Source organism: Arabidopsis thaliana, chromosome 5 (assembly GCF_000001735.4).
Source record: "Arabidopsis thaliana chromosome 5, partial sequence".
In the NCBI taxonomy this organism is placed as follows: domain Eukaryota; kingdom Viridiplantae; phylum Streptophyta; class Magnoliopsida; order Brassicales; family Brassicaceae; genus Arabidopsis; species Arabidopsis thaliana.
The window spans coordinates 8,374,948-8,388,296 of NC_003076.8; the positions used below are offsets into that span (position 1 = coordinate 8,374,948).

At 29.9% G+C, this 13,349-nt stretch overlaps 2 protein-coding genes across 3 annotated transcripts; one reads left to right on the forward strand and one right to left on the reverse strand.

Moving 5' to 3' along the window:
* The first annotated feature begins 3,811 nt into the window (after window positions 1–3,811).
* On the forward strand, window positions 3,812–8,454 carry DMR6 (2-oxoglutarate (2OG) and Fe(II)-dependent oxygenase superfamily protein). The gene is made up of 4 exons (NM_122361.4): window positions 3,812–4,214; window positions 4,483–4,730; window positions 6,982–7,306; window positions 7,953–8,454. Exons 1-4 carry the CDS (start codon window positions 4,017–4,019, stop codon window positions 8,205–8,207), a joined length of 1,026 nt encoding a protein of 341 aa, NP_197841.1. The 5' UTR covers window positions 3,812–4,016; the 3' UTR covers window positions 8,208–8,454.
* Window positions 8,455–9,733: 1,279 nt separating this feature from the next.
* BGLU31 (beta glucosidase 31) lies at window positions 9,734–13,081 on the reverse strand (the record flags this gene model as incomplete). 2 transcript variants are annotated; one of them, NM_122362.2, is made up of 13 exons in its annotated part: window positions 9,734–10,169; window positions 10,264–10,372; window positions 10,482–10,584; window positions 10,687–10,724; window positions 10,841–11,058; window positions 11,162–11,280; window positions 11,443–11,698; window positions 11,795–11,882; window positions 11,980–12,057; window positions 12,184–12,259; window positions 12,414–12,469; window positions 12,579–12,648; window positions 12,928–13,080. In NM_122362.2, the coding sequence occupies 13 exons, from the start codon at window positions 13,078–13,080 to the stop codon at window positions 9,929–9,931; spliced, it is 1,605 nt and encodes a 534-aa protein (NP_197842.1). In that variant the 3' UTR covers window positions 9,734–9,928. The 2 variants fall into 2 exon arrangements, with proteins under 2 accessions (NP_197842.1, NP_001331701.1); NM_001343879.1 differs by having other exon boundaries at window positions 9,858–10,372; window positions 12,928–13,081.
* Between the last annotated feature and the right edge of the window lie 268 nt (window positions 13,082–13,349).

Here is a 13,349-nt window from a genome sequence, read left to right on the forward strand (position 1 = left end):
TCTCTCGGTTATTCACCAAAAATGATTTAGTAACTATGATCAAAAACTTTTGTTTGAGATTCTTTGGTTTAACAAAAAGAAAAAGAGTATGTTACCGAATTCAAATTATTAATATCCACGTAGCAATTGAATACTTAATTTTGGTATACCATATGAAATAAATATTATTTGATTATAACTAGTTTCTACATAATTTATGATTTTTATATGCGATTATGAAATCTAAGGCTATACCAAGATATACCTGATTAAAATCGATAAGATCATAAAATTTGATATCACATAAGAAGACAAAAAAGAAAGTTTAACACATATGTAACATCTCGATTTTTAAAATATAATGATGCATCTGGAAGAGTTTTAAATAATTAATTTGGTCATATATATTATTAAAATGTATTTATATTTTTGGTCTAATATTCTGAAAAGACTTTAAAAATAAAGATTTTTAGGTTGGAACAATTTTAAAATGAATAGCTTTTAATAAGTGATTTTTGGAATCATATGAATAAAAGCAAAACACGAATATATTATGTGATAATTTGTAATATTGATAAACAAATATTTAAAGTCTCTTGGATATGTATGAATAAAAACAAAACATGAAAAAGATCATGTGATAATTTGTAATATTGATAAACAAATATTTAAAATCTTTTGGATATAATAGACTGACATTTGGACAGAAAAAAATTTATATATTGGGTTCACTCCTAGAGGTGAACCTCTTTTATTTACCCCTTTTTAATTAAATAATAATAATAAACAATATGACATATCATACTATATTTAAAATAAATCAAAACTAAAATAAAAATAAAATAAAACAAATTATAGAAACAAAATCTCTACAAACCCAAGCCGACATATATATTTAATTATAAATTCTAAATCCTAATCATTCTTTCATAAACTTAAACCAAGATATAATTTTATTTAATTGTAAAATCTAAACCTAATTTTAATAAATCCAAATTAACATATAATTTGTTTAAATGTCAAATATAAATCCTAAACATTTTTCTATAAATCCAAACTAACATCTACTTTCTTTAAATCTATAACCCTAAACACTTTTTTAAACTCAAACCGATATATAATTTTGTTTAATTTTAAATCTAAACTCTAGTGACTTATTTATAAACCCAAACCTAAAAATAATTTCGTTTTATTGTAAATTTAAACTCTAATTTATATTTATAAATCTAAACTGACTTATAATTTTGTTTAATTGTAAAATCTAAATTTTAAATATAATTAATCTTGTTTAATTAAAAGTATACAGATTTGTTATTTTAGTTTATTATATAATATGATATAATAACTAGTTTAAATTAAAAGTAAGAGTTTATTCTTAGAGGTAAATGCAAGTATTGTCCGAAAAAACAAATCTAATTCAAGTAGTGTCCGAAAAAAAATTCTAACTAGTTTGATAGTTAAAATTTTGATTTAAAAAAGGAAAAAAATCAAACAAGATATTAATTAGAAGTGTGAGACACGGCACAAGAGTCACATGAGTGTACGTACTTATCAAGATTGACTCTGTCTGAGTCTGAAGTCCCAAACCATGATGGCACCACTTCCACATACGATCGTGCCCCGTATTTTGGATAGAATACGGACAGTGGTTTTCGTTTGGACACGTGTCCTGCTTTATCTCTTCGTCGCCCCAAAAAATACCACAATGTCTTATCTCAACCACACGTGTTCTGCTTATCCCAACCTCACAATTTGTACCAAAATACACACTTTGCATGGAAGATTTTCTAATTATACAACTCACATTATTCGAATTTAAATTTCGATTTTTTAGTTTCAAGAAAATCATTCTTTGATGGGTACTTGTCTTATTTAACAGGTTGTATACTTGTATTCATTGTTCTGCCAAATGAAAATAAAAATGAAAATGATGTTCATTGTTTAATAAAAGTACTAAGATAACAATCACGACAAATTTCTGTCTAGTTCATTAAATATTTAATCAAACTCTAAACGATTTTCAAACAATTTTTATAATTCAAAAAATAAGTTACATATCTTTGTTTAACATAATATAATAAAAATAACATGAATAAATTATTTTAACATAAAAAATTCAGTTTTTCAAAAATAAGTTTAGAAGTTTACGTTCTAAAATAAGGTAAAATATGAATGCTGTTTTAAGACGCAATCTAGATAATTTTTTTTAATAAAAACCGAGATACATTTAAATCTATCTAAATAACTTATAACTACCTAATTGTTACATAATCTACCAATTTAACTCTATGTAAAATAAAACTGATTTTAGTAACATTTAAGCAGTACGAGAATGCTAGCGCCTAATTAAACGATCTTCTAATCCACTTTCTTGAATATTTGTTTTAACTAAATCTAAACAAAAATATAGTTATATAACCACAAATATTAATGAAATTTAAACTTATAGTAACTGAAATACCCAAAACTAAAAAAAAAAACCAAAATTATAATAATTATAAATAAGAAGATATTAGTTTATGTTTACAATCGAAATAATCAAATAAATGATTGTCTTTATTTAGGACTACGATCAAGAACCGAATGGGCTTTTCCAAACCAAACCGAGATTTGAATTTTATGGTGCGGATTCGGTTAACTGGAGAATAGCTATCAACAACAATTTAAAATAGATTTAGCTAGATCGGTTTGGTTCGGTTCGTTTTGTATTCTCTGTCACTCCTCACAATCGCTTATATTTTATATTGTATGTTTAAAAGTCAACATCGAAATATTGTACGTTAGTATGTCACTTATGATAATGTTTATTCGTAAACACAATTTGAAAAGGTCAAAGAAAGAGGAAAGATAGTTAATCAAGCCCTTGTTGTCAAAAATAATTATTTTATTTACTGTCATCGTAATGTTTATCAATGCAGTTATTAATCTCATTTTTTTCTCTTCCGAAGTCGACGAACAATAAAAAAAACCAATCTCATTCGAAGTACTTATTACTGATATGATGCTGAGCTGACACAGTCGTAAGCCTTGGACAACAATCATTCATGACGTCACTGCTGTGACGCTAGAATGATGACATTATATCAATGTTTTTTTGTCTGAATTTTGTTATGGTAAAAATAATGAAAATGTAGAGCTTGAGTATTTTGATTTTCGTTTTATTGTAAACTAGCTGAATCTGAATCTTGAGCAGTTAATTAATTTCGTAATTTATTAATTCTATTCTGACTTTTTAAAATATAATATATATTAACTTTGGTAGATGCTTAAGGTAATTCTTTTTTAATAAATAAGATGGTTAGAGTATCTTAAAGTTAGCTTATAAGAAAATCGGAAAAATTACTTTTGGTGGGTTAATTGTTTCTGTTTGAAGTAATGTGTGTAGATTTTTCTTATGAATTTAGATTAAAAACTATTTGTTTTTCAGATGTTTTAAGAAAAAAATTGTCATTCATAGCTTGTCCATTCTTACATACCTTAATAAGAAAAATTATAAAGTTTTGTGGATTCACGGAAGCTAATCTAGGTTATGTATTTGCCCAAAAAATAATCTAGGTTTTGTTATGGAATTAAGAAGGAAAAAAAAATTGAGATAAATAGTATATAAAAACAATTTAAACTAAGTATTATTAGCTTAATTGATAAAGATTTTAGGTGAAACTTAAAAATAGTTGGTTAAAGAGATTACAAACATTAACCAAATTAACCAAGAACCTCCTAGTATTTAAAAAAAACACTTAAAAATATCCAAACATTTAATTTTTTAATCATAAATCTTATAAAACCCACAGCTGTCCTTTCGAAAATCCACTATATTCGGTGGATTAAGAATTAAAAATCATTCGAATAATATGCATACTTATATAACAAAAACAATTCACTTGAAAACATAATCAATTGAGAGTAGGACCGAGTAACACTGCATTGTTTTATATATATCATCGATGCACATCGCATACATAATATACTCAAAGTCGAGCCTTCCTTCCTTTATCTCTTATACCCTTTTTGATTCTTCTTCAATTTTCTGACATCAAATGGCGGCAAAGCTGATATCCACCGGTTTCCGTCATACTACTTTGCCGGAAAACTATGTCCGGCCAATCTCCGACCGTCCACGTCTCTCTGAAGTCTCTCAACTCGAAGATTTCCCTCTCATCGATCTCTCTTCCACTGATCGATCTTTTCTCATCCAACAAATCCACCAAGCTTGTGCCCGATTCGGATTTTTTCAGGTACCTAATTATAATTATATATACGTTTAGATCACGCATGAGCTTTTTGCTTCTATTAAAAAGATATGTGTGTTTTCTTTTGTTGTATTTGGTTAAAAAGTGGTACATAATTAGCATGAACCTTCTCTAATCAAATAGATTATATATAAAATTCTACAAAAAAAACAACAACTTTATGATGGTTGACTAGTTCTATGCTGACTATTATCATTCGGAACTTATATACAAAGTGGTTAATTTTTTTTATTTTCGTGGTTAATCATTCGAGGTCATAAATCACGGAGTTAACAAACAAATAATAGATGAGATGGTGAGTGTTGCGCGTGAGTTCTTTAGCATGTCTATGGAAGAAAAAATGAAGCTATATTCAGACGATCCAACGAAGACAACAAGATTATCGACGAGCTTCAATGTGAAGAAAGAAGAAGTCAACAATTGGAGAGACTATCTAAGACTCCATTGTTATCCTATCCACAAGTATGTCAATGAGTGGCCGTCAAACCCTCCTTCTTTCAAGTAAGCACTTAAACTTACCTCTAATTTTCTTTTGATAAATTCTAATTTTACTTTACATTTTCTTTCTCTAATACTTTCTAGTAACTATTCTATTGATTTTATAACGTTCCATAGTGAATAAAAACATATACTTGCATGTGCTTAAATAGGTAAAACGATCTATCAGGTTTATGGCATATCTCACGTCTTTAATATAATTGTTGATTTTTGATGTGTCAGAATTGCCAAAAATAGGATATTATTAGCTATTTGTAGACTATCTTTACCGGAATAGATTTAGATTCTATTGTAAACCCATGTATATATATAATCATATTATACCCTAAATTATTAATAATACCAAATGCTTTTAAAGCATCTAGGCTACCTATCAAAAATATATAAGGGTGAGGTATGTCTTCTTAACATTTTCTGTTTGTCATGATTCCTATAAAGTTTTTGTTGAAATGTTTAATTGATTGATCAGAACTGAAAAAAATATGTACAAGAGTGGAGTGTTTCCTACGATGCTTCATTATAAAAACTAGAGCAAACATTCACAACATTATAAAATTCACAACAAAGCAAAACAAAACAAAACAAAACTGGAGCAAGAATTGCCTTTTCTCTTCAGATGTATAAGCATCTATTGTCAACATTATAAAACATACGAGCATATGATCTTCGCACCAGCATATTTTCTATTTCTGTCTTTTATCAACAACATATCTATGAAACTTTTAATTTCGATACAATATACCATATCACTATAACTATTTATTGTGTTCTGTTTTTTTAATAACTAGAATATTGGAATATTCATATGAATATGTTCGATTCGATTTGTTTGAAGGAAAATTCGACCTTCATTTGAGTCAACTGTTTTTGTTCTTTTTTGAAACCGACTTACAAAGAAAATAACACAGATTGTGGTAAAGATAAGTTAACTTGTGGTCCCATTTGGTTTATATTTTCTGATTTGGCTCGCCATGTGATCACATGGTTGCTAAGATTTATAAAATCTTTACATGCATACATCAATTAGTATACATGTACTTGTGGCTATTGGACTTGGACATATATTTTTTATAAAGGTGTTATTGGGATAAAGAAGTGTGCACCATATTTTTTTGATCTTTTATAAAACCGTGTGAACTACTACAACCGACTTGTTCGGTAGACAACAAACTGATTATAAACCAGCAACGTGTTTTTGTTATATAGTACATGTATCATCTATTAGTAAATAAGTGAAGATAAAATATATAAACAGAATTAATCATGAACAGTAAAAGATTCGATAAAGATGTGTTGGTGAAAAAAGACATGCAGAGATTAAAACAGAACCACACGATGAAAAAAGTATCATGAAAACTTCCAAACTCTTTAAACTGTGTCATTCCGACAGATCTCCAACTGAACTGTTACAGAATTAAGAGTCAACACCGGCCAAAACCCGGCGACATCGTGCTTATCGAAAGGTTAGTTAGGTAGAGGACAATTACCATAAATTAGGACAATAATAATGATGTGACAACTATTATTATATATGATTTTTGTCTCTTCAAGTTATTTAATTTTTGTCGTTTTATTGTTGCATAACGCAAAAAAAATTCGTATACCATTATTTTGTAGTGTTGAGCCGATTAATTCCTTAATATTTGAAGAACTTAGACATGGTTAAAATATCACAACGCGTCAAAAATATGATTTATAAGTAAAATGGTTAAATCATAACTTTATAAAATAGTATATGATATATGTGTGGTTATGGGGAAGAGACGTCACTGTACACCGCGTTGGCGTCAGCGTCGTGATATCATGCCAATCTCTTAATTACATTTTTAAAAATTGTAAAAAAATTCATTTTCATTGACTCGGTCTTCAATTTTACAGATCGATGCTCTTATCTTATTTTATAATTTGTAATATATTCGCCACAAATTCTTCGGGTAAGTTCGAAGCTGACAAGTGACAACGTGAGTTACGTGCTCCACTATTCCTTTAAAACTAACATAGCTAAGTATAATAATGCAGATTTCTCGAGATATATGTGTTACATTATTAAATCTTAATTATATGATATACACTATTAGAATGACGTCTAAATATCATAAAAATTACAATAATCATAAGCTCTTAGAAAATAACTTTTCATTTTTAATGAAATATTTACATTCTTAGCAAAAAAAAAGAAAAAAAAACTATATTAGTTATTGACAATCTAAACAATTTGAGTAGCTAATAAGTCTTTGTCATGTTGTTGTTGCAGGGAAATAGTAAGTAAATACAGTAGAGAAGTAAGAGAAGTGGGATTTAAAATAGAGGAATTAATATCAGAGAGCTTAGGTTTAGAAAAAGATTACATGAAGAAAGTGCTTGGTGAACAAGGTCAACACATGGCAGTCAACTATTATCCTCCATGTCCTGAACCTGAGCTCACTTACGGTTTACCTGCTCATACCGACCCAAACGCCCTAACCATTCTTCTTCAAGACACTACTGTTTGCGGTCTCCAGATCTTGATCGACGGTCAGTGGTTCGCCGTTAATCCACATCCTGATGCTTTTGTCATCAACATAGGTGACCAGTTACAGGTACCTTGATTACCTTTAATTCCTCCATTTGACTTGTGATATTAAAATTTCTAGTTTAAACCAAAAAAATACCAACCATTACTAAAAGAGTGGTGGGTTGGTTTCGACTTCAACTTTAGAAATAGATGGTTTATGTTGTATCAACCTGCCTAGTTTCAAACCATTTAAATAAATGTGATCCGGCCCATGAACTTCGGACTTAAAAAGAAAAGAATTCTAGTCTTTACGTAATAGTTTCTCTCTACTCAACTACCCCAATAAATTGAGATCTTTAAAACAATTACAGAGAATTAGTTATAGGATTTCAAAAAGTACATCTAAAAATCTTAGGCAGGAAGAGTGTAAAATATTTTTAAAATATTTATTTTTAAAAATGTATTCTGGACGTTTATTTATTTTAAAAAGTTCGGGTACTGTTAGAAGTTAAAAGTTTTAACATTGATTAAAAATATGATTTTTTTCTTTTTCTTATAAGACATAAAGTGTTGTAAGAAATATCATCATTTAAACATTACTACAGTTATGAACATATTATAGATTTGTTTAGTTAATAAAGGGTTAGAGAATTTTCCGAGAATAATAGCCAATCATCAAGATCGAATGTTTGTCTAGAATTAAGATCTTAATTAACTGTGTGTATTTTCAGGCATTAAGTAATGGAGTATACAAAAGTGTTTGGCATCGCGCTGTAACAAACACAGAAAATCCGAGACTATCGGTCGCATCGTTTCTGTGCCCAGCTGACTGTGCTGTCATGAGCCCGGCCAAGCCCTTGTGGGAAGCTGAGGACGATGAAACGAAACCAGTCTACAAAGATTTCACTTATGCAGAGTATTACAAGAAGTTTTGGAGTAGGAATCTGGACCAAGAACATTGCCTCGAGAATTTTCTAAACAACTAAGATACATATATCTTTGGCCTTTGTGTTTGTCTAGTAGGCATATATATACAAGTCAATAACAGCATTGATGTTCGATTCTACATTCCTACCAACATTTTGTTCTAGACGTATGATAATAGTAGGAATCATGATCATATGTCTTGATAATAACTATCATGGGCATATTTGTTTGTGTGTTAAATAATTTCTTACCTTTTATTTTTCTATATGCTTCAAAACTTTTAACTTTAGAAAATGTTTCGTATTTCTTCGATGACGAGATTATATAACCAACTAGTTTCAAAACAACCCGGTTAAGGTTAGATTACTCTTTAAGGCCCAACAAAATATCATAGTCCAAACTGAGCCTATCCATGTATGATGGGTGGATTTCGTGAAAGTCTACTAATGAGATTTATATATACAAAGAGCTTTCCACGACTAAATTAGAGGAAAGTTGCAAATTGCAAACAATCAAACAAGCTCCAATTCTGATGATTACACTGAACAAACTTTGAAGTCTTATGTAATTAGCGGAGGAGAATTAGCAATACTAGTTTTTTTTTTCTCTTCTTCTTGATATTAGATTTATATATTGAATGCAATCTCTGTTTGCAATATTAAACCTAGAAACAAATCATGAAAATGAATAGCTGAAGAAATAGATGTCTTGGCATTTGGGATAACAAAATGAAATGAGATACATATTAGTCAAATTCAAACAATTCAGATAAGTTTTCTGTCTTTCGTCTATTTAACTGAATCTAATTTTCCCACAAAACAAGCTTAAATCATCTATAACATAGACCACCAATTATTGACACTCTTAAACAAATCCAACGGCATTGGCTTCTGGATCTTTGAAGAAAATGTTTGAAATTTTGAATCATTTGGCTGAGTTTTTAGCATGTCTTCTTAGACAATCTGACTAGTCAACGTATTACAGTCCAAATTTCATAGTATATATATCCATGTTCCATTCAAAATCATTCAACGACGACCATGTGAAATAGCAATTCACGAAAAAATTTACTACCTAAATTGTTTTATTTCCCTATTTTAAACAGTCCACAACAAAAAAAACAAAAAAAAAAACGTACACGGTTTTGCAGAACACTCTTGAAAAACTAAGCAATATGTTGGTCGATTTTGACTGTATTTTTAAAATTGGTGCCAACTAATGATCAAACATTTTTATAAACCTAAAATTATTCTTAAAATATATGTATGTCTGAAGACTGAAACCTTAGATTCTCGTCCGACAACAGAAGAACTAGCATGTTCATTATAATACTCTATCAACTAGTGTTCTGTTTTCAACTTAGTTTCTTGCTTTTGTTCGTATTCCACTTTTCTTCTATATTAAATTCTTGTAAGGCCTCTGTTGACTGCACATGTATCCATTTATTATATTACTAATATACATAAAACCGTTTAACATTTCCCTTACCATGTTGACAATATTTTCCCTTATGGTAAGAAGATTTACTCATGGCTCTCATAACATGCAATAAAATATATCTTATGGGCTTTCATATGCTAAAATGATGATTTTTATACATGAAAAGACCAAACTATAGATACAAGAATGATGTCACAAAAACCTTTAGGAAGAAATTAGAAAACTTAACAATATACAAATATATCTCAATATCAACAAACATTTATCCCATAAGTTACCAATAACTATATAAAGAATAAGTTACTTTTAATAATTGAATTTTATCTTCCTCCGAGCGAGCTTAAATCATCTGTAATGTAGACCACCATCTCTTGACACTCTTAAACAGATCCATCGGCATTGGCTTTCCGGATCTCTCAAGAAAATGTTTGAACCACATAGCTGAATGTTTAGCATGTCGTTGAAGACCATTTTTATAGTCAACGTAGTACAAACCAAATCTCACTGCATATCCATGTTCCCATTCAAAATTATCCAATAACGACCATGTGAAGTAGCCTTTCACGTCACACCCATCCTCACTGCATATTTGTATCCATACTATTGATTAATTGATTTTACTGATTAATTTTATATAGTAATCGGTTTTTATTGATATATGGTGAATTCTCTTACGTGATCGCTTTCTGGAGTTCTTGAAGATGTTTTTGGTGGTACTCTATTCTCTTTGTGTCTTCTAGTATCTCTTCACGTGTCACCGTTCCATTTTCGTAGTCATCGAAACCTATAAATTATCAGGTGGTTACTAATATTAAACAAAAAATAGATATAGAATTAATGATGATTAGTAAGAATTATCGAATAGTTCAAGACTATGTTTCTAACGTCCTTACCGTTTTCAGTTATGTAGATAGTTGGATTGTTGTACTTATTTTTGATATAATTAAGAATCTTTCGTAACCCTTCCGGATATGACCAGAGAATTTTGGTACCATCCTGAAATTTAAGGGAAAAATAGAAAAAGAATGGTTATGATTACGTATTTTTAAACTTACAAAAACACAAAATAAAGTTGGAGAATATAAATAAAGTTCGTACCGATTCCAATGAGATGGTGTCGCCGGTACGATTTGTCACTAAAAAAAGTGATAAAGGGAATCTCATTAGTTGTTAATCCATAAGTATTTTCTTGATAAGAAAATTCGAAAGCCAAATAAAGTTGCATAAATATGATATAGGTACTTTAATTTACATTTGTATTGGAGGTGTTGGTCGGTCATGAAGCGAGGCCGTGAAATATCGACGTTAAGATCGTGAGCAACAAACCGTGCAGTGTAGTAATTTACACCGATAAAATCAAACGAATTTTTAACCATCATAGATTGCTCTTTGGTAAAAGATGGCAGTCTATTTCCAGCGCTTATCTTTATCGTCTCTGGATAGTCTCCGAAAACTAGAGGGCTGAGATGCCTAGACAAAAATATTAGATAAACAAGATTAGATAACCATATTTTTATTGACTTTAGATAATGAATTAACAACACATAATGAACTAAAATAAATGACAACTTACCAACCAATATTGAAAGCAAGAGCCCTTTCAACTGCTTCTTTATCAGCATTAGAAGCACTGTCATATGGCTCGAACCAATAAGGAGACAACACTATGCCTATCTTGGAATCTTGCGAAATCTGTTTTACAAATACAATCAATTTAAACACCAGTTCCTTTGCATTTATTCAATTCCTTTTCTTAGATTAAATAAAACAAACCAATCAACTCTTTTTTGAATTGGATATTCATATTATTTTTAAACTACTATATTTTAGAAAGACATAGTTACGTTTTAATACCTTGTCACATTTCCTGAACTCTTCAACAGCAGCAGCGTGAGCGAGAAGAAGGTGGTGGGAGACTAAATAAGGCTCCGTGCCCGAGTCACCGGCGATACATAAACTGTTTACCCATTTAGAACATCGACCCATTGCCTTATTACCCGCATCATAACCCGAAACGCTATAAACATATGGCTCGTTGAAAGTTGTCCACATACTGACCTTGTCCCCAAACTCTTGGAAACAAAATCTGGCATAGTTTCGAAAATCATCTCTGTATATATGAAAAAACAACAAAAATGTCAGAAGAACAATTTTTAAAACTCATACATGGTATGCATAGCATGTATGGATAACGATTTTTACTTACATGATTCGAGGACTTAAAAAGCTACCATACTCATCATCAAGAGCTTGAGGGATATCCCAGTGATAAATTGTTACAAAAGGTTTGATACCTGCATGTATGTTTAAATATATAGTGTGATGAGTAACATTGCAAACTACACAAAATTAAGAGTTGATGTGTAAATTGATTATGCATATGATTCTGACCGTTCTCGATAAGTTCATCAATAAGATTCTTGTAGAATTGAACACCTTCTTTATTGACCCCATCACTTAGTTTTCCACCTGTAAATTAAAAACTCGAAAATGTAAATTAAAAATTCTTATAGAATAATTAGTCCATCCTAAGAAAGTAGGAGATCTAAGAAAAGTTCATTCTAAAAGGTTGTTATAAATAGAAATTATACTTACTTGGTAATATTCTTGACCAGGACAGGGAAAATCTGAAACTATCCATATTCATTTCCTTTATTAGTTTGATGTCTTCCTGCTCATTTAGTCCATTTACATTAATATAAGTCATTGCATTCAGGAAAAAAAAAAGTAAGGTAAAGCTTGATTATTCAGATATTCATATGCCCCACACATAATATTTCTGAAAAGTATGCACTTTTTTCCCATTTATAAAAGCATGCACGAACCTTATAACGATGGTAAAAATCAACGGCAACATCTCCATTGTCCATGTTCGTCCTTTCTGCAAAAACATTACTTACTATTTTTAATTGATCTTTATATGAATATAACCTTTGAACAAAAATAATTAATAGAAAAATTTAACAACATGGATGAAGTAGAAAGTGAACCTGGAAATGCATGTGTGAAATTGTCCCATATGCTTAGACTCCTCCCTCCTTCTTCTACTGCACCTTCATACTGCATTTCGTATACGCTTACGTAAATATAACTCAATACGGTTTTAACTATTTCTAAACTATGTAATTTACGATTCAAAAAAGAAAAAGAATATTTTCTTTTAATCTATATACAGAATGCTAGTTTTAAAATGAATTAAAAAGGGTTATTGAGACCAAACACAAAAAAAAAGGTTATTGAGACATGACCCTAAGACCAGTCCGAAATATAGTTGCACTTGTGAAACCTATTGTTACAAGCAGCATCATTCGTACATTACATAAAGTATAACTAACGAACCTGATAAGCGGAAGAGGCAACACCAAAATCAAAATGAGGAGGGAAGCTATAACGATTTAGAGGAGTTGTAGAAAATCTTAAAGATCTGCCCTGTGCAACATCCCATGATGCTACACATAGTGTGATTACTAGTGCAATGAGCTTAATTGCCATATTCCTTGACGTTAATTAGTTATAACAAATTCTTAGTTTTGCTTTTATTTGAGAGAGACTGAAGATGTTTAGAGGAATTTGAGAAATGTTAATGCATCCATTTTCTCTTATATAGAGAAAGAGGTAGCTAGGGCACACGCGTCCTATTGAATCTTTAAAATAGTATTTTTTTGTTAGCAATTAAATAATCATTTCTTGACTGAACTGGGTTGCCTTTTAACGACTAAATGAAGTTCAAGTGGAATGATTCAAACGGTTATTTCCATTTT